Source organism: Globicephala melas, chromosome 12 (assembly GCF_963455315.2).
Source record: "Globicephala melas chromosome 12, mGloMel1.2, whole genome shotgun sequence".
NCBI lineage: Eukaryota > Metazoa > Chordata > Mammalia > Artiodactyla > Delphinidae > Globicephala > Globicephala melas.
In genome coordinates, this window is record NC_083325.1 from 3,139,614 (window position 1) to 3,162,114 (window position 22,501).

General features: G+C 38.3%; 2 protein-coding genes across 2 annotated transcripts in view; both read right to left on the reverse strand.

Moving 5' to 3' along the window:
• Positions 1-3,024, reverse strand: part of GPR45 (G protein-coupled receptor 45) — a 92,463-nt gene extending 89,439 nt beyond the window's left edge. Inside the window, exon 1 of the mRNA XM_060309125.1 lies at positions 2,913-3,024. The gene's annotated coding sequence lies outside the window, so the exon portion shown is untranslated. The remainder of the gene's footprint in view (positions 1-2,912) is intronic.
• Positions 1-22,501, reverse strand: part of MRPS9 (mitochondrial ribosomal protein S9) — a 41,690-nt gene that overhangs the window by 4,105 nt on the left and 15,084 nt on the right. Inside the window, exons 5-9 of the mRNA XM_030845050.2 lie at positions 16,371-16,450; positions 7,407-7,492; positions 6,449-6,524; positions 3,947-4,115; positions 2,913-3,021 (exon numbers count right to left, since the gene is read on the reverse strand). Of these exons, the coding sequence (XP_030700910.1) occupies positions 2,913-3,021; positions 3,947-4,115; positions 6,449-6,524; positions 7,407-7,492; positions 16,371-16,450 (520 nt within the window). The remainder of the gene's footprint in view (positions 1-2,912; positions 3,022-3,946; positions 4,116-6,448; positions 6,525-7,406; positions 7,493-16,370; positions 16,451-22,501) is intronic.

The following is a 22,501-nucleotide window of genomic DNA, read 5'->3' on the forward strand; positions in this document are numbered from 1 at the left end:
GGATGCTACAAAAGTAGTACTACAGCTGACCTTTGAACAACATGGGTTTGAGCTGTGCAGGCCTGCTGACACGTGGATTTTTTTCAACAGTAAATACTACAGACCTACACCATCCACAGTGGTCGGACCCCTCGATGAGGAAACTCGATACAAAGAGCCATCGGTAAGGTTGTACTCAGATTTTCCACTGTGCTGGGAAAATCCCAACCTCCACATTGTTCAAGAGTCAACGATGTTATAAATAATAGCTATATTATAAGAGCTAAAGAAAATTTAGAGGCTGATAATCTAACCCCGCCATCTCCAGCAAGGACACCGAGGTCAGTATGGAACCTAAGGAACTGTCTTTGGCACATCACAGGCCCACGCTGCCTGACACGACTGCGCAGGTGAGTGACGTGAGTGATGATGTTACTAAGAGAAGCCCTGCTCACCTACTCGTTTGGGAGCTTAAACATTTATCTGTTTTAATTCCTAAAACTTTAAGATTCCCTAACAAATGCTTATATAGATTAAAAAACTGAGACTAAAATTTGGGGAAAAAATTCAGGCTCTATGAGAGCACTTGAGTCAGGGTGGTCAAGGCAAGAAAGGACCTGAGGAAGAAGTCTGCACAGTCAGGAAGCTGGTGCACACTGAGCACGACGCTAAGTCTATAAAGAGAGACAGCAACACCCAAAGGGTACAGCTGAAAACCATTACACACCTATTGGTTTTAATTAATCTGGACTCACACTAGTACATGCAAAAACAGTTACACGGCATGAAAATACTTCACAAATCCCTCCTCTCAGTGATCTCAGATGAAATCCTGAGCTAAAGAATCAATTTTATTTTGCTCTTTGTTATATAATCAAAGTTATTTTGAACAAAAAATTTCCTCCTTTCAATCTTCTCTGAATGCCACTCCGACGGCACCAATCGTACAGCCCATAACCTGGTACATATATAAAATCACATACTCTTATTTTTCTGTGACTGCTTAAGATGCTAACTTGTCTCCTCTATCACACGGTTAGTGCCATGTGAGGAATGTACTCCCTTTGTACAGGTGATCAACTAAGAGTTGCTTCCCTGGCTGAGTGACAGGGCAAAGGCCTTTCCAAATCAGAAAGCATTGCTCTGCGTACCCCACACAGCGCCAGGCACATCGTGGTAAATGTCTGCTAAGTGAACGAATAAACACAGAATTTCTGACAGCTCGAGGAAGGAACACAGTCGACACTCCCAATGACCTGTTTGCTATGTCTGTGTAAAAACAGCCTAAAGAAAGGACCCTGGAAAGAAAAGCAAGCAGTTCAAACTGACCTTCAGGCAATCACCTCAGAGATCATCAAGTCCAACTCCCTCCTACCATTTAGGGAGGTGACCTTTAAACATCTCGGCTGAGTTCACACAGCTGGAAACAGACCTAGAATCAAGATCACCCATTCCTGGCTCGGCCGTCTCCCTACTACTGGTCAGTGGTCACCTCCCTGCTCATCTGTAAGCTCGTGAGCCACTCGTGCAGGAGGAAAGGCCAGTCCCCGAGTAGCACGGCTGCCGTAAATCCCGACAACTACTGAAAGACAGTGAGGCGGTTTGGGCGCCTATCCCGCCAAGACTGGCCTCAGGCTTCCCAATCAGATAGGGAGTTTCTTGACAACAGAAGCCGTATCTCACATAGCTCTTGTATCTTCGCAATGCCAAGAACAAGACCGGGCACACAGACAACCCTTAGCAAACGCCTACTGAATCAGACTGAAGAGTAAGTTCTAAGGGGGCAACTTAATTGTGAGATAAAGCCAAAATCGAGACTTGCTATTAAATCATCAGGAGTTATATCTGAAAACAAATTAACAGACAGTTATTGGTCAAATGCCATTCCTTACAGCAGTCGTAATGCTGAAGTTACGGGTCTCTCTGGCTTTTGGTACGACAAATAATAGCTTCCTCCATCGCCTTCCCTGAGAGGGTGATGGCAGAATTAGTTTAATTCCTACTAAACAGAGTTAGAGCGGGCTACTTCTTGACACACACACACACACACAAATAAAATAAACATACATTTCCTGAAGTAATTATTCCGTCCAGAAGCTTACACTACACTGGCATGGTCCTCTTTCCTGACATTAAGCATTGGGATCATAAGAGCCTTAACCCTTCTGACCCTCAACACCACTACAGGAACCAGGAGAAGATTAGGAAGAGAGGAACTAACCGTGCAGAACTGCTGTGACTTGTGGATAATGACAGTAACGACTGGGAAAATCATAACCCTCTCAAGAAGAGGCCTTATACAGTGACTAAGGAACGTATCTCCGATGGGCACATTTAGTGGAGTTGGGCTGTAACACCTACTTATAATTAATGTCTGTTCCTCCACGGGATACAAATTTCAAAGAATAAAACGGCCATATGTAGCCATGGGAACTAAGCAAAGCCTGATGAGCTCTTATTTTAATATATAAATGTCAGATTTCTTTGCTTGCTCAAAATATATATATAAAATTTTCTGTGAATAGAAAAACATCCAAAGTGATAAAGCGAACTTTTTCTAATATTTACGACGGTAAGTGCCAAACAAGGTTGGTCTTCGTTGTTTTGTGGCTGCCCATCCCCAAACCCAGGAAGCAGAGGTGGCATAGCCTGCATTTCAGAACACAAGACCCCGAGACACTCAACTTCCGGTATGATCTGATGAAAAGGGGAGGAAGACTCAATTAATGAGGAATTCTAGAGATGCTTTTTAAAGATCTGGAAAACAACATAAAAAATAGTGACCGCATCCCTCTAGCTAGTTTGTTATATTCTATTAGTAAAAAGAAATCATCATGCAGACAAATATAATCAGAAAATCATAAGCCTTAGTTGATCGTGACATATTATAAAATACATTTTCTTTAAAAACAAAACCAAAACAAAGACCTCACCTGTCCTGAGTCACCGGAAAGTAGAGCAGGTAGTCGACCCCATTTACTTCTATCCTCCCACTTCCATGGTCATAAACAGTCACTTTTGCCTTTGCAGTCTTTCTGTTACCTTTAAAAATACAAGACATCTATTAGTGAACATCTTGAGGCCCAATGCTTTGACAGAGGCAAAACTACGTTAAATTTTTTCCCCCAGAATAACAATGTGTAACACTCTATATAGGAAAGTTCTATAATTAATACAAGTCAAACAAAAATAGAACAGGCAAACTACACCATAACTGACGTAATAAAGCTTACTATGGGGTGATTTTATTCCTTAATCCCATTTTAGAAACACTACAATGATTTTAGTTTCAACAAAGTAATTCATATTTATTTATATTATTTAAAAAATCAATTTACATAGTGTTCTTTTTAAATTAATAAGAGTATATCTTAATCGTATAATTTTTAAAATATATGAACAGTATAATAAAGTATAATTGGTAGAAATAAAAGGAATCCTTAGGAAAGGTCACACTTCTTTGAAAATATTAACTGAAAATGAAATGATGTAAAATTTTTTTAAGTTGCAGATATATCATTTAATAACTCAATTCTTTAAAGTTACATCATGTCAAATGTCTCTGTACTCCTACAAGGAAGATGTGAGTCGAGGACCTAAAGTTTTAACGTTCTGTAGTTTTAGCATCTGACGTGCAGATTCACCGAAAATTTTCATTTAATATAAGAAACCTTTATTTAGAAACCTAAACCTTTATAAGAAACCTATATTTTGTTGTTTCTACCAGTTGAAAATATGAAAATACAAAGTGTTAATATGACTGTGTAGGTATGTGTCCACATTTTTTCTTGCAACATTATAAAGTTCAGTCTTTAAAAACGTCAACAGAACCTTAATATTTGGAAATCCAGCAGAGCAGCAGCAAAAATAAACAAACAAAATGAACACCAAAGGGCAAGAGCAAACCAACATCCGGCTATTTCCCAGTCCTCAGCGGGACGGGGTGGTCTCTCCATGGGTGCGTTACCTTGGCCTGTGCTGAAGGCCATGCCCTTCTCGTCATACTGCAAAGGCTCAATCAGCTGTTTTTTCGATTGAATGGTTACACTCCTGCGGAACCTGCCCACAAATTCTTCTTCAGCCGCGTCACACGGCAACGCCGATAACCTTTCCAGCAGCCGAATGAACTGTGCGTACTGCAGACAATAAAAATTCATTAGGAGATGCAAGTGTAATTGCATTTGCTAAATTTTTTCTATTTTTATATACTTGATCTTTCCAATGTTGCTTTTCCTGATGAATTTTGACAGGATGACACTTCCGCAACTTCATGCTGCTTTTAAAACAGCGTGCAGATGCAGCACTTCCCCTGTGTACCTTTAGTGCTCAATCTTTTCTTTCGAGAAACAAAGAGCTCTATCATTCAAAGAAAAATCCATTTCTCTGTATCAGGATTACATGAAGGTGAAATTTAAATTCACTTTCAAAAAAATACTTAAGATGATCTTTAAGTATAATTTCTACTCTTTTATTAGAACTGTATCAAGAGGCGCTTCATAAATAATTTCCAGCAAGTTTCGTACAGTAAAATGGGAAGAGTCTGATTTTGAGAAAACGTACCTCTTAAACTACATTTCATAATACATTTGGCAAACGTATCTTTAGCTGTTCAAGCTGTGTTACTTTAATGTTTATGATTTCCTTTAAAACCGAACAATCAAGCTATTTAAAAATTCAAGAGATACTTGACTTAAAGGGCAACCTCTTGAAATAAATTACCCTTGCTACTCAGTGCATTTTTTTTTAATAGTTCTTGAACATGTGATTAGAAAGTAAACAACTTGGTATTAACCCCTTAAAATTAGAAGCCAGAGTAATCACTCTAAAGTGTTTATGCAGAAGGAAACAACTGATACTTGAGATCCTTAGCATGGAGTGTGAAACCCAGTTTTTGATAACCTTATTTATGTTTTGCCAACCCTAAAAATCATACTCATCTTTGTTACCACTGCCTTTACAGTGAAAATCTACCATTAATAATTTGAAATGTATAAAAATCTCACAAGTAAGATTAAAAGGGCCGCTTCAATTATTGCTTCCTGTGATGTTACAATACTGGAGAAGGCAACTGTCTGAGGAAGAGTGAACTGCTAGCCACCTGCGGTACCCAGCCTGGTAAAGCTCCATCACCTTCATTCACAGGCCTGTCCTTCCTCAGCTGCTCTCAGTTCCTCTGCACCGGCTGTAATACCCTTGAACACACAAGGAGGCAACTACAGGTATGACCCAGCCTTGCTTGTGAACTGGGATCATGGCTCAAGACATCACTGACTACCCCTGCCTTCCTCATCTTGACACCAGCCATCAGCTTCAGGATTTCTTCCAACAGCCAGCTGCCCAAGGTACAAAGATACCTATTTTTGGTTGTTTTGTGTTCTTAGCTGCACACCTATAACAAAGCCCTTGGGATGTTTTCAAAATGAAAACAAACAAACCTGTATTATAAAAATAAAAGCAGCCAGAAAACAGGGAACACTGAAATGATTCATTCAATGAAGGAGAAAAGAGAGGTTTTTCAGTTGGATCCACGTGCAGTGATACTGACTTGGCAGTTAGGATATTAGAAATTAATTTCAGATCTTTAACTCACCAAATGCCCGACACCTTAGTTAAGCAAACTGCAACTTTTCCAAAACATTAATTTCTTCAATATGTTAAATGAGGAAAAGAGCAATTTAAGCATATGACTTGAAATCTACACGGCAGCAAGGTACTAACAATGTTACCCACTGCCATGGAAGGAAAAAACCTTTCTTGGAACAATTTGTGAAATTTTTCTATACTCCAATCTTCCAGAAATAATCTAAATTTAGAACACCAACACATTTAAAACATCAAATTTCCTGTGATAATACTGGCATATATTAGAACATTGAGCAAAAAAAGAATCAGACTAAGACCTAAAGCAGGGGTCACCACCTTCCTAGGCTTTAACATTCACTGGGGGAGCCTGCTGAAACTGTGGATTCCTGGGTGACACCCATGGAAATTCTGCGTGAGGTCTGAACCTTGGGAACTGCATTTTGTAACCAGCATTCCAGGTGATCCTGATACAGGCAGTTTTGCCGATTCCTAGATGAAACATACTGGCCGTGTGGATACTGCATTTGGTAAGTCAGGAAGGTAACCATGCGCTTCATTTCTCTTCTACTTAACCTGTAACAGCCCCTTACACTTATCATTAGCCTGTAAAATTAGCACCCACTTTACTGAAGGGGGTGAAAAATGACACCTGCCATGCGCCCCTGAACAAGGGGCAGAGGATGCAAGCGCACTTGTGGAGGAGGGTCTGGGGACCAGGCACCTTCCTGACCCTCCCAGGGCAGAAATCAGCTCCACATGTTTTAAAAGGAAAACCGTCTTATGAACACCTGCCTCTGAGGAACATTACTATTAGGATCCTAAATACAGCAAATGTCTACAATCTTACGGCACAGGTCCCCTTAAATTAAAAAGATTAATTACTCACGTCTTGATCTGACAGTTTTTCCACTAGCATTTCTTCCAGTTCCTCCTTAATCAGCCATCTGCTGCCAATCGGGTCTCTGTTAAAATATCACATTATGTTCTCTTTTAAATTAACCATACAATGAGTTATATCACAAAAGATCCCACAAGTAGTAGCGATTCTCGATTGGGAAACACATTTTGTATTACATAGCTGTAAAATTTCATCCAAGTAAATGATGTTTGAGACACATTATTTCATCTCCTCAATCTACGTTAGAAAAGATGCCCAGTCTAGCAAGTGTTCCATTCGCAGAGTTAGACATGGTATTGGGGAACCCATCTGACGATATCCAAGTCACTAGATTTCTCAAAAATTAAAACTGTGCTTGCTTTTCATAATTTACTTTAAAGGGTATGTTACAGACACAGAGTTAATCTGTCCATGGACTAAAGTAGTAATGAAATCCAAATAAAAGGCTACGGGTAGTATTTACAACTAAAACTAGGTATATTCAAAAACTTGTGTCTTTTGCATAGGAAGAAATATGTGAATAAACAGCCCCAAATTTAAAACTGGTTGGTCAGGTCGATGGATCTAATCTATCATTGTTTGCTAAATGGAAGCACAAACCTTCAAATACAAAATACACACACACACACACACACACACACACACACGTATATCTACGGGCATATAAATGCACAGTTACATACACAAAAATTCTAAAGAAATAATATTCAAATACAGTAAGTGCCACTTAACATACAAATCTAGAATGAAGTAATATAAAAATAATAACCTTAATACTTACATCCTCCCAAACAAAAAAAAAATCACCTATTATTTGGAATTTTAATGATTAATGCTGAAATAATGAACACATTTTTAGGCTTTCGGTATGCCTAAAATACACCAATGATAAGTGGTATGTTTTTAGTTAATTTTCTCATATATTTTAATGCAAAAAAGAACTTACTTGGCTTTAGTTTTTTCTGAAAACAGACCTTTGGCTCGCAGCTGGTCTTGACGGTTTTCTACATCTAGTAGCTTTCCGTATGCTTCCTGTGGCAAATAACACACACATACACTAAACCAAGAGCTACGGCGAACCATTACCTCCCTTTATGTCTCCCATGAGCACCTCATCTCAGAAGCGCCCTCCTCAAGTCACAGCTGCACAGCAAGGATTACTGAAAATGCTCTTTAACAACGCTATTTCTCATTCAAACTAAAGAATGGTGGAGTAATTTCAATGAGAATTTAGTATCATACATAGTAACACACTTAACTTCAAATGATTTTTAAAAAACTCTATAGAAGGTTTACAACTCAGTGAGGTTCGTAAAAACGAAAAAAAGATACAAGCTATTTATTTTCCTTAAGAGTTCCACAGAGAACCAAAACTTTTCCTTAAAAAAATCATAATTTATACAGCAATATGCATTTAAACTTACAGTTACCAGTAAAAAATTTTAACATTTATATAAGATTTCTCTTTACCATGTAGTTTGTATCTTAAAAAGTTTTCTATTAATATTTATTTTTCATTATTTGATTTCTATTAGTTTACTTTCTAACAAAGTCTGTGAATGTATGTCACCTGTTAAATCATAATGCAAGTAGGAGAAAATTTACCATTTTGTAAGCACTAATCTGGCAATAAAGGTTATCAATGAAATACGATTTCCAGGAAATGAGTTTACAATAAGCAGAATAATGCAACTGTCTCCCAATTTTTTTGACTGAGCAAACTTGAGGACTCAAATCCAATCTATGTGTATTCATTTATAATGTACACATAACCTACCACACTAATACCTAAGGAACAGATGTTTTCAAAGGATGAGCTAGAGGTGATATAAACATTTTTTCTTGCTTAATCATGACACCGTCCAATACCATCAGCTAACCTCAGAAGACACAACTTGCTGCTCGTAGAGATGTCTATCCATATTTAAAACAGTCTTCATAATTTCCAGTTTTGGGGACGACCTCTTGTGGGTGCTGATTAGAGCATCATATTATATCAAATGTTGCTGGTAGAGTCTGCTCTAAGAATACACGTGCCCCTCTGTTACTCCCTTTGTATTTACCAATGCTTGCATTTTATTATCTTCATTCTGCAACCTCTTTTCAGGAATCCATTTCCCTCAAGGGGAAAAAGAATGTAGGAAGGAAGGGAGGGAGGGAGGGAGGGAGGGAGGAAAAAGGATGTAAAGACTGAGCCTCTGAGTTTCATAAACATAGATGAGAAAAGCCGAGATTATGCTCCATGGGCCAGGACTTCTTGGTGAGAAAAGGGTAAGTTCATTTCCTGTAGTAGGGAGACTCGTAAGAGTGTGTTTTGTTTTGTTTTGTTTGTTTTCAGTAAGGGTAGTAGGATTGATACCTTAGAAAAGAATAAGAAAAGCAGCAGCACTTAGAAACAGTAACACTGGGCCGAGCATCTCCGACAGAGTGAAACTATCACTATCAATAGTTGAGTGATTCTAAAGCTAAGTTCCCAGCAGAAGCAGACAGCAGCAGCATCTAGGCCAAGCACTAGGTTAGAAATGTAAATTCTCAGGCCCCAACCCAGACTTTCCCAAGAGGAACCTGTTGGAAGGGGGGGCCAAGTAATCTGTTTGAATGATGCCCCCAAGTAACGCACCCTGAAGTTTGGATCTAAACACTGGAACTCTGGGGACAAATGAGCTTAATTCAATTTTAGGGTACAGATTAACTATCTCTACAACTATACTCAAAGTATAAATCCGTCACCTGTAGCAGCAGAAAAATGTACCTGACAATTCAAAACAAACTGTCCACTCTAAAGAAAGCAAGAATAGAAGCCATCCACATACAGAACGTGTCCCTGCTATGCAACTTAAAACCATACAATTTGTCTCCCGAGAATTGGTAAGCCGCATTTGACTGTAGTTCGGGTACCTGAAATTCATATTTAAAGGCTAAGATAGTGAGTTGTAAGCCCAACTGAATAGTGTATCAGAAAAATCTCTATGTACCTATTTCTAGAAAGCAATTCTGAAGTGCTCTGAACAGGTAAAATATAGGGAAAATAAAACCCCACAAAATGAATCCTCCCCGCCTTGTACGAAGGGGACAGACGTGTGCAAGCAGCATCTCGCTGTGCACCTGCACCATGCGCCCTGCTCCAGCTGGGGGTCTGTGGGAGCAGGATGGCATCAGTCTCCACGTCTCCACGCTGGGCTGCTCCAGAGCCCTGAGATTCTGAGAGTCCTGAGTCAGAGATGTATCTTTCAAATCTATCTTAAAAATATGAATTCAAGAGAATACCAACAACGGTAGTAAGACACCCTACCTGGTTATAAGGGTCTATTTAATTTTCTAGAATAACCAAGGCAACTAAAACAAAAATAACCGATCTGCTTCATAGGTCAAGTTTCAAGTCAAAATTTGGGGTGCTAAATGTGTCATCATTCTCCAGTGATTCTGAGCAATTTTTAAGTCCATATTTTTCTTAAAACTTTCTTGCACTCTGCTCCTACCTTCCAGTGTTATATTTAGCTCCATAATAATGTATAAATAGTGTAAGTAAAATCACCAGAAAAAATGTGGAATATGAGAAAACCACCCATGAAGAGTGCACGTCAAATTTAGAACATGGTAAGTTCTATTCGTTTACGGCACATGCTTTGATGGCTGTAATTCATCAAGTTATATCATGCTCTTTAAGCCCCCTCATACACTTCTTTAAATAGGAAAATATATGTAAAGTACTTGGCATACTGCCTGGCCTACAGTAGTGGTCAAGAAATGACACAGCGGTGAGGTATGGCGTTCAGGAGTCAAAGAGTCGAAAAAGTTTTACTGGTGCATCATTTCTATTTTTCTTTCTTTTCTAGATAATAAAACCACTCCTGAGATTCTAAAGGTTCTATCTTGGTTAGTCAGAGACAACAGTCCTCTGGAAAGTACATTCTATAGCTTCAACTCCCTGAAGAGAGGTGCGCTAATTTACATCAAAAACTCCTTGAGGGTATAAAATATGCCAGGAACTGTCAACATCACAGATTATCAGTGCTAGCTTCTGGTATATTGTTAAATTTCCACTTAATTTTTAAGGGACCCTAGAGAATTAGCATGACCCCACCTACACTAAGTTTATATACTGTATTTAACAGTATAATTTTCAAATATGACAGGAATAACCCAGATGTGAAATGCTGAATCATTCATCACAGCTATGATTAATATTTCATAAAATCAAAGCAAGTCTATCTACCCCTCATGTCATCAGATTTCCATAATGTATGAATCGAATTTAGAAGGTGCCTAATTTGGAAATACCAGATGCTCAGGGTACAGAAAAGAAATGCTTCAACTAAACTCTTCCAAGAGCATGAGCAATGTCATCTTTAGTCTACCAAATTCTGTTTTGGTTGTATTAACCATGTTGAAATTCCAATTTTAGGAAGGGTAAACAAACAACATTTCTTAGGAGGGTGGTATAGAAAAAGTCAACTGTATTTTGATATACAAAATATATAATAACTAACAGTAATTATCATCTTAGATACTAGTTCAATACAGAAAAGTAAGCGACTTAAAATATGTGTTTGTTGGAAAAAAAAATCACAGAAAATAAATTTCCTAAATAACAATCTTCTCAATGTTTTGGCTACTGGCATATACAAAACCAACTGGAGTAAATATGCATATAATACATTTATCATGGTTTTTATCATGCAATTTATCTGACGCTCCAAGTGACATACCTCTACGGTAGATCCTAGCTATCACTTTGTAAATACATTATGCTATACAGCGTATACTTCGTGTCATGCTACCCGGCATTAAAAAAGGAAATAATCTCACATATAGGTCATGTTAGACAAGTACTCTGGGAAAGTACGCACCTGGGAGTAATTACATAGAAGTGCTTGTGACTCAGATACCATATATTTTTACTACTGAAAGCTCTACCATATATTATAAAAATAATTTTACCATTATAAAAGAAGTAATCTGATTAAAATCAACAGAGGCAATAAGTTGAATCAGTTTTTAAAAATTAATTTTCCCAATTGTTACACCTGGAACATACAAGATACACAATGGTAATTATTCATATATCAATATGAGAAAATGTATATTAAAGATACTTCTAGAACAGCAGTTTGTTGCTGAATTAGTTACTGAATTAACTCCTGCTGTCAAGAAAGAACTTAAAACAGCACACAGACACATGTCAGCACTGGTCTGTAGCTTTCTAGAAAGAAGCACTTTACACAGTCATAAAGTAGTTATTTGGTACCTCACTGTGAGAAGGGTCACTACTTTAATTCCATTTTTCAACAGCACTGCTTCAAAAGTTTTCAATATTCACCCCCCGGTGGCAAGGAGGATGCACAGAACTGTGATACTGAGCCTCCGGAACTTCTGCTTGTTGACTCTGGAACCTCCATATACTGAGGCCTCAGACCCCTCCCTGGGCTACTGTGTGAACACAGAAGGTTTAAGTCGCTTAAAATAAACTGGAGAATTTCTAAATAAGCCAGGCAAATGAATCCTGTTTATACACACATTATTAGGATTAGAATTACTTCGTACTTTTTAATATTTTAAACTTTTCCCCCAATTCAGCAGAGTAGTTTAAGTGCATAATGATCTACTTATGCCTTAATTTTATACTTTTTGGGGTAAAACTTTCATCCAAGGCCATATAATTCCTTCAATTTATAGAAACACTCTGAAAATACTCCAATGTTTACTGTAAAACTAGTCCTAAAATATAAATGAGGTTTCTGTAAGATGCTAAATTCCCAGTATAGTTTTTAGACATGCAGAGCCTTATCTTAAACGTTGGGGTAGGTGAGCTGACGTAAAATGTCAATAGATGCTTAATGTTTCTGACAACTCACAGTGTTTCCAATGTTTTATACACCTTTTCCCAAGCTCTGGTTTCACGGGATGTTAAAAGATGTTTTGGGTAGAAACAGTTCCGTGATCCAACATATTTGAGCAGCAGTGTTTCTCTACTGAAGGGCGTCAGGGAGTTTTTATCACGCTAAGTGTCTCCTTATTAGTTTCCTAGTGCTGTATATAATATGCAGCATTCCCAAACGAGCTTAATTTCAGAGACCCTTTCTTGACGCTTTCATAACCAGGGTTCCTCAGAAAGCACTTTGGGAAAGGCTATATTACAGCCATGCCCTGTCTTAATGAATCATATTTTACAAAAGGATTCCCACTTCAGAGTCAAATAATCACCTCCCACAATGAGTTTAAAATAATTTTCAACTCACTTTTAGTGAGTTTCAAGATATTCAGAAACCTAGGTGTTGATAGGAGTGAACAGGAATTAACATTTGTCTTAGGATTAAAGGACCTGCACAACTGCCCAGGTTGTGACCGCCCCGTTCATGAATGCAGCCCCTTTGCCTGCCCGCCCCACCCGGTCGACTGGGCAGCTCCAGCTGTGGCGGGCAGGGGTGCCTGGGGCAGCTGGGACCCAAGGGCACAGCCATCGCCCTATCCTTAGCTGCGCAGGCAGGCTTCCTCCCCCACCCCCGGACACGCTGCTCAGCTATTCTCTGGTGCAGCACCTGCTCCACTTCAGACGCACACATCCTCTAAAAAGTCTTCCCTCTCCTTTACATTTCGGTTCAGTTGTTTCTGGAAACTCCTTTTACTCTCTCCTTCTTCTTTCTGCTCCCAAAACGCTACGCTGAAACTCTAACTCACGTCTGAGAAGTACACAGGTTCCACTGGTTATGTGGCCATTAAGGAGATGGAAAGTCATCCATTTGGGGTAAAAAAGATGGATGAGCAGGGCCATCCAGCCTGGAGCCCCCTCAGTCCTCAACGATCCTTTGAGAAACTCCGTACAGCCCTTATATCTTCTTAAACTACCTCTCACTGTTTAAGAATTTACTTATTAGTACTGTTTCATACTTCATTCATTACGTATGTACACCCTATTCGCTATTTTGTAAAATAAATGGTTTTTATGGACCTTCCCAGGAACCTGAAGACAGGTGTATGGTTGTGGCCACAGGAAGGTGGGAATTCCAGCCAACCTGATGATGAGCCCTTAGAAGGTAACACACTCACAAAGTCTGTGACCCCAGCCCCCATGGATCAGCAAGTTTCCCTTCACCTTGTGCTTTCCCAACAGCTTCACTTCTGGGCGGGAACAATGAGCCGCTTCTTTCTTCTCACCCGCCTCTTCCCTCAAAATCCTCCTACTTCCCCATAAAAACAACTGCATGGACTAACTACGGGTTAACTGGAAACAGTGTTCACTTAAGCATCACACATTACCCTTAACTGGAAGCTGCATCAGGCCCATCTTTTATTCGCTGCTCTAATGTAATATACAACTTTAACATGCAAGCAGTGAGCAAATACTAAAAGCAGCTTTGATGTTATTACCGAAGATAAAAAAGGTTAAGGGACATCACAAAGACCTCCGGGCAGAACTGCAAAGATGCTTAGAGCTGTGCTTTTCTGACAAAAAACATGGCCGTGACGGCCACAGCTCACACAGTCACAGCCGGTCCAGGACATGGAAAACAGAGTTTGCCTTAGTGTCTTTCACCCTGTCACATGGGAAGAAACTGCATCAACAAAACGAAACGGTAGCAATAATGATTCACTTCCCGCCCACCTGCCACAGTCTTTGCGGGGCTGGCTCCCTTGCTACAGTGGGATGGCGGCGGGGGGATCACCCTCCCACAGAATGGAACGGACCCCTCCGCGCACCGAGAGGGCAGACAAAGGAGGGAGCCAACATGTGCAGCAGTTTCAGGTTTTACCGTCTTATTTTATATGCGATCCCTGATTCACTGCGAAACCACCCTTGTGAGCTGAACAGTGACTCTTTAGTCACATGCTATTTCAGAGTAACAAACAGCACCTAGCATGACGCTGACCCGCATCAGCCAGGCAATGACCACAGCTGTGAGTAATAACATCTGCCGTACGTGAGGCTCAAGTGATTGGTATATAGTTAGGAAAACATTTATCCTTTTTCCATACATGTAATTACTTTAAAGTTCCGAAAGATGCATTTTTGAAAATACAAGGATTTATTAATTACCTGAATTAACACGCTCAAGTTAAACCAAAATATCTGTAATTTACATGTATAAACTGTTCTGATGAACAATAAAACAAATACCAAACCCACAGTGTTTGGGGGTCAAACTACGCAACAAATGGACAGACCTAAATTACTGAATTTAACTAACACACAGAAGCCCAAAGAACTCTCCTATATGCAAAGCAACTATATGACGCAAAAGGAAGACTTTATAAACTGGATGTAATTTGACATTCTAGTCGAGAGTGGGGTAGTATTTTATCCACTGAGAAACTGACCAATTTCTTGAGCAATCCCTTTTAAAACTCATAAATAAAGTTAGGCCTCTCATACAATGTGTAATTTCTTCGTTATGATGGAATGCAACAAAATATCTTGCCCTTGGGTTGCTCAGTTTCAGCCAAAACAAATGCAAATGGCTTGTCAGATGACAGCTGTTTGATAAGGCTCCTCTACAAGACCCGCATGCTTTCCTTTTTTCCGTGAAACTTGGGATGAAAGGCAGAAGGCAGGAAGAGAATTAATGTAGCATACAGTCTAAAGGCAATGCTACAACCGTGATTAAGTAGAAAAGTTAAAAGGCACAGATTTTCCACAGCTTCGCTGCGTGCAACCCATCCGTGTAACAAGTTGACAGGCCTAGCGTGCCAGCTCCATCATCCCCTCCGACAGCTAAAACGCAGCGCTGCATCCCTTTTCAGGGGAAATTTGCGCCTGCACCATGAAGCGTTGTACATTATTTCTCAGCACTGCAGGGGGCTCGAGTCCATATGGAACCTTCACAAATATTACCACAGATCAAACCAGCGGCGTCGTGAGGCAGATTTGACATACCTATTTAAATGAGCAGCAGGGGTCCCTGGGCAGCCTCCGGCTGTACGCAGAGCCTGGGCGGAGAGCAGAAGCCCAGCTCCATTACTCAGCAAAGACACTCTCCGCATCCATCATTCATTTCATTTCTGCCAGGGCAAGAAGCTCATTTGCCCAAGGTCAACAAAAAGTGAAAAGAAGGTTTTCTTTTTTTCCCCAAGAAATAAATGTACCTGACAAGTGGGGATTTTGTCCTTTGGGTTTGCGGAGCACAAATACACACCAGCCAGCTCGACAGAGTACACGTGTGCACGCGAGCCAAGCCACCCGAGAGCTGACTGGGGATGGGAAGGCCCAGGGACAATGTCTGTAACTTGTAGAACTCATATATGAATAAAATAAAACGACACCGTGTTCTAAAAATAAAGTGGGTTCTGTTGTTTAAAACTGGGCATCAGCATCCAGCCTCTTGTCATGGTAACTGTAGGGAACTCCCCAGTGCGCACACACCATCAACCAACTTACGGCTCTGAAAGAAAATAAAACCTGTTCCCAGTACACACAAACGCAGCTGGAAGGCAACAAGTAATAAAATCACTTCCTAGGCCTTTTGAGCCCAAATTCTAGACTCATACACTACACTGACCTATGAAAAGCAAAAATCGTATAGGAGTAACTAAAGGGTAGAGAGAAGGACTTGCCTCTCCCCCAAGGTGAGCGCCCCATCGCCCCGACAGCCCCTTTCCTGATTCAGGGCCCGCCTTGACGCACACCCACGCATTGATACTGAGCTGAGCATCTATTTCCCAATATGACCTCAGTTTGGAAGTAAAAGCATTTTAAGGACAAACCATTCTGACATAAATTCTCTAATGCTTACCTTTAGCAAAAATGAATTAATAAAATATAAAGCCTTTCAACATACTGTCTTGTCTCTGGAAGTCTTATTTTTTGTCCATTATGAAACACACTAGGTAAATTCTGAAGCTGAGGGAAATCTCTGCTATCATTAGTTACTTAGCTTACAGTTCATATTACTTACCATAAATGTAATATACTTACATGCATTAATGAATAATATGACTGTTTGCCAGTATAAAAGAGAAAATGAAATGGGCGGCCATCTTCTCCCCACTGGATTGCTAATAAAAACCAAATGAAAACAAATAAACAAAAATAAAAATATACAGAGATCAAATAGCTTGTATTTAATTGCAATTCATAATTCTGCAATAAGACACATTTTTAATTCTGATTAACTTTTAAAATAACAAAATAGCATTAATATATAGAATTTAGTTTGGCAGGTTTAGCATGTAAATATTTAGGATATTTAATATTTCATACCCATTAATACAAAGCAACGTTTATATTTGATAAAACATTCCTAAATATTTCACCATGAGAATTTCTGTAATGTTTTAAATAAACACACAAAATACCGAAGTCATCTTGCTAGAACAAAAAAATTTATGTTTGGCTGTAAATACAACGCACTCCCATATTCTTAAAAAGCAAAACTGATAAAGTCAATTATGTAATATAGTTAGGAAATTAGAGACCGGAATACTATAAGAAAGAAAAAAACAAAATGGATTTTTCCGTGCCCAGTTATGTTTCAACTCTGTGGTGAGACACCTCCGAGAGTTTGAAACGTTTAAAACAGAAGGGGCCCCACGAAGATGTTTTGTGTAATTCCTTTTGAAAAACAGATGGTCGTTCACATCTAATAAAGCAAACACCAACTCCACGTCCTCTTCCTGTATCTGTACTGAGCTGTTTCTCTGTCAACAATGTGTGAGAACTCCAAACACGAAGGCTACACTCCTCTATTACATGAGTTGTAAACTCTTTTCTCCCAGTCTGTCACTTGCCTTTAAATTTTGTTTGTGGTGTCTTTCATACTCAAAGACGTTTAAAGTGTATGTGTACAGTAGACTCTGCCACTTTTCCTCTATGGCAGTGCTTCTCAACTGTTTTTTCATTATCATTCCTACTAAGGCACCTTTTCAGACACTTTTCTCCCTAATTGCCTGCCTCCCCATGAAATCTTACTACCGCAGATACACTGCATATCCACTGATGTATATACTGTGGCCCTCTGGAGGGCCACAAACATTGTAATAGCTAAGATTTTTTCACCTCCTGTGAACCAATTTACACCCCCTTGGGGGCAATATCACCCCCATTGAGAAAACCTGCTTTAAGACTTTGGGCTTTCTAAAAACTATTTTCCCATATTTGCTTCTGGAATTTTTGTATGTTTTCATGATCAGAAATTTAATCAATCTGAAGTTAATGTCTGTGAGGCAGAAATCCAAACACGCATTATTCTGTCCAACAAAGAGAGTCATTACTCCATTACAGTTTTTTGAATAATACCCTTTTTTCTTTTAAAACATTACCTGTACAATATGTAGGGTATCCTCCTCTTCTGGGGTAACTGGATTACACACAGAACACTTTAAAGTGCATACATTTAAAATGAAGACCGAATTTCATAACAAATGGTGAAAAATGTCTAGATACAGTGCTTGGCTTGAAAAATAAAAACACGTTCTTATTCGCCAATGGCTTACTGATGAATTAAACGATTCTCCCAACACCACTTTCAAAGACTTCATGAAATCTTGTATATTTTCCAGTATTTATAACTCTACTATGCAATTTTCAGTATATTGTGAAAGTAGTCAGAGAGTGATCAAGAAAGACAAATATCATGGTTGCAGATAAGACTCTACTGAAAAGCTTGGAGGGATTTTGGAGTTGGGTCTCATTCCATGTGTGTGAATATGTGTGTACATGATTTTATAATATGCATTTACGTGTGTGTGTGTGTGTCTGTGTATACGTGTGTGTATATATAATTTCATTCAATCTAAGATGTCACGGATTTTAAGATACTCCATCACGTATCTTATACAAAGACAGAAAGAAAAAAAGCAAATGGTATGCAATATAGTTTACATCAATTGTAAAATGAATCCTGTTTGGTAAAGGTGTTAAAATCTGAAAAATTGTGCCTTAGAATTCACAAAATATGGCAAAAACAAACATATGCTGATAGTGAATAATCTGGTCCACTGGTCTGTCTGTTTGCACCACTACCACCATTTAATTAAAATCAGTTTTTGCTGCATTTTGATACTTGGTAGGGTAACTTCTTTCATTACTCTTATTTCTTTTACAAATTTCTCGCTGCTTCTTGTACATTTACTCTTTCAAAATAAACTTTTAAAGTTTTTTCCAAAAGTCCTATCAGGACTTTGAAATTATATTAAATTTATTAATAATTTTTAAAGTAGCAACTCTGCAATATTATCTTTCCTTACATGAAAGTGAAATCTTTTTTCCAGCTATCCAGATTAACACTTATGATCTTTTAAGTTTTACAATTTTCTATATAAATCCCTTACATGCTTTTGGAGCTTCATTTGCATTTTAGTTTCTGTTGCTCTTGATACTGTCCCCTCAGTTATCTGTAAAATCAACTTTAATTACACAACACACTTTTTAAAAAAAAAAAGACTTTATTTTTAGAGCAGTTTTAGGTTCACAGCAAAACTGAGAGGAAGGTGCAGAGATTTCCCGCATACCTCTACCACCCCCATTATCAACATCCCCACCAGACGAACCTGCACTGACACATCATAATCACCCAAAGTCCATAGTTTACATTAGGGCTCACTCCTGTGGGCACTGTATGTGCTTGCAGAGATGTATAATAACATTTATCCACTGCTCTAAAAAGCCTGAGCTCTGCCTATTCCTTCCTCCCTCCCCCACAACCCCTGGCAAGCACTGACCTTTTCACCAGTTCCATAGTTCTGCCTTTTCCAGAATGTCACAGAATTGGGATCATGCAGTGTGTAGCCTTTTCAGGTTGGCTTCCTTCACTTAGTAATATGCATTTAAGTTTCCTCTGTGCCTTTTCAGGGTGTGACAGCACCCTTCTTTTTAGTGCTCAACAATACTCCATTATCCGGATGGACCACAGCTTAATTATCCATTCACCAACTGAAGGACATCTTGGTTACTTTCCTTTTGGCAATTCTGAATAAAGCTGCTATAAACAACTGCGTGCAGGTTTCTGCGTGGACGTAAGTTTTCAACTTACCTGGGTAAATGCCAAGAAGCAAATACCAAACTGCGGGATCATTCGGAAAGAGTAGGTTTCGTTTTGTAAGAAACCAGCCAGCCAGCCCCAGAGCAGCGGTGCCACCCCCCGAGCCCCTATCGGTAAGGAACAGGGGCTCCTGCTGCTCCACACCCACCGGCACTAGTTGTTGCCAGGGTTCTGGATTCTGGCCATTCTAATGGGTGTGTAGTGGTATCTCATTGTTGCTTTAATTTCTATTTCCATGGAGCATCTTTTCAAAGGCTTATTTTTCATCTGCGTATGTTCTCTGGTGATGTGTCTGTTAAAGTCTTTGGCTCATTTTTAAATCGGGTGCTTGTTTTCTTATTGTTGACTTCTAAGAGTTCTTTGTGTATTTTGGATAACAGTCCTTTATCAGATATGTCTTTTCCAAGTATTTTTCTACCATCCTGTGGCTTGTCTTTTCATTTTCTTGACCACATCTTTCACAGAGCAGAAAATTTTAATTTTAATGAAATCCAGCCTTTCAACTCTTTCTTTCATGGATCATGACTTTGGTGTTTTATCTAAAAAGCTATGGTGAAACCCAAGCCTTCTAGGTTATTAATTACTGATTCAGTTTCTTTAATAGGTACAGGCCTATTCACATTGTCTACTTGTGTAAGTATCATACTATTCCATAGTATGATTCTCCAACAGTTCATCTAGCTACACTACTGATGAACGTTTAAATTGTTTCTAATTTTTTGCTGACACAGGCTATTCGCAATTTCCAGTCTGATGAGTGATTATGATCTCTTATCCTTAATTGACAGACATTATTTCTGATCTGATATTTTCCAATGTTTACTGGCTACTTTTATTTTCTTCATTTATGAATTACCTTCTTTCCCTTTTGCCCATTTTTCTATGAGGCTGTTTTCCTTGTTAATTTTAACAATAATTTATTCCAGACATTAGACCTCTATTGTGTTTCAAATTTTCTCCAGTATGTTGCTTGTTTTTTAAATTTACTGTCTTTTTTCTTCAGGGAGGAGTTTCACATTTTGAAATAGAAAATTTATTGATTTTTGTCCTCTTTGTGACTTAAGGGCATAATATTTGTTACTTAAAAATATTGATAGTTGTATGATTATCTTTCAACTGGCCACTTTATCTGATTCCATTCTAGAGTTTCAATCTCTTAATTCCAAAATCATAACGTACTTTTAAGTCGTGACCCAACTCTGTCATCTTCTGGATACAATCTATTTTTTAATATTCCATTAAGTGGATTAAGAAATAGGAGATTTCTGTCCACAGAAATGCAGAAGCATGTTTCCACCAATTTTTCTTTAAGGTTGCCACAAATTTAAAACAGAAAATGAGAATAATCCAAATGTACCGCTGATGAAAATTCATCCTCACCAAAACCAATGGCAGAACAGAAGGAAACTGAAATACAACACTCCAAACTGAATTAAATATCCTCAAACAACCATTTGGAGTTTTTGGAGAACACTCTGAATCAAAAGTTCAAAACTAAGAACAAATGGACAAAAGCTCAAAGAAATGAAACAACTTGATTAAATTCAGGGGAGAAAGAGAAAAAGTTGGAAGAATCAGAAATGTAGACTAACTTATAAGTAACCAAAAAAAGAACAGCCTAAAAACATAATAAAGGACATTTAAAAATAAAGTAGGGAAACAACCAAAAAAATGAAAATGACATAAAGAAGTTAAGAGTCAGAGAGATGGTGATTGACTTGGAAGACAATCAAGGAAGGAATAACATTTATATAATTGGAGTCCCAAGGAACAAAAACAAACAGTGGAACAGAACTAATATTCATAACTTAAAAAAAACTATTTCTGGAAGTAAAGACTTGAACCTACCTATTTAAAGAGCTCACTGTCACCACTGTAATCTAACCCTCAACAATCAACTTGATGCCATATTTTCATAAAGCTACTAGATAGGTTTAGATTAAGAATCCTCAGGATCACCAGGGGGAAAGATAACCAGACTAGCACGAAACTTCTCAAAAACTACAGACAAGGCAAGGCAATGATGGAGCAGCATTTTCAAGAAACTCAAGAAAAGAAAGTATGAACCAAAGATTTTCCCCTTCTAGCCAAGCTGTCCTTCAAGTATCAAGGTTATAAAAGAACAATTTTAAAAACATAAGAACTCAGGGAATTTGTATCTATGAGCCCTTTTTGAAGAATCTACTAGAAAATGAACTCCATTCAACCAAGAGATGACCAGGGAGACCTTAGCAGAAGGAGTTATGGACAGCATTTAATAAGCTAATTGTAGACTTAAAACTAAAACAAAGACGAGCAAGAAGTGCACAGAAGAAAATGTTAAAAAACCACAAGTATGTATGCGTGTATGTAGGTATATATTTGTATAGTTGAAATTCAATGTTTTTAAAATAGTTCTTGTCCACCAAAATACATAAAGGCAGAGAAAGATCACAATTTGTTTGTAACCGAGGAGACCATCACGTTACTGAGGTCATCAGTACACTCCATGCCACACTGATTTCTTTGTGTGGATTTGGCCACCATGCTGTCATCAGCTGGCAGGAGGCTCACAGGATCTCTCCATGACTAGCATTTCAGCTTCACCTATACTCTGGCATGTTTTTATAAAAGAGTATCATTTTAACTAATTTCAGAACAATTCAGTTTGAATGTTTCCTGTATTCAGATATCCAAATAATGATATTCTACTGTAATGCTTATATAGTTTTTAGTTTTGTATTTTCTAAGTGGGCACTCATAACACCTGTGCATATTAAGTGATTTATTCCTAATTTCTTGCCTTTTTTAATCATACTGGTTAAGACTTTTAAAATAAAAATGAGTACCAGAGGCAAGTGTAGGCATACTTGTCTTATTCCTGAACTTAATGTAAAGGAATCCAATGATATGTTTTTTAATCTGATGTGTTTCTGTTTCTCATGATACTCTTTCTCAAACTAAGAAAATTTCTTTCTATTTCTAGTTTAAGAGTTTTTAACCAAAAAATAAATGCTGAATTTTGTTAAATAACTTTTTATTCATCTTTGGAAATATTTTTTCCCTGACTCAGTTAACACAGAAGACT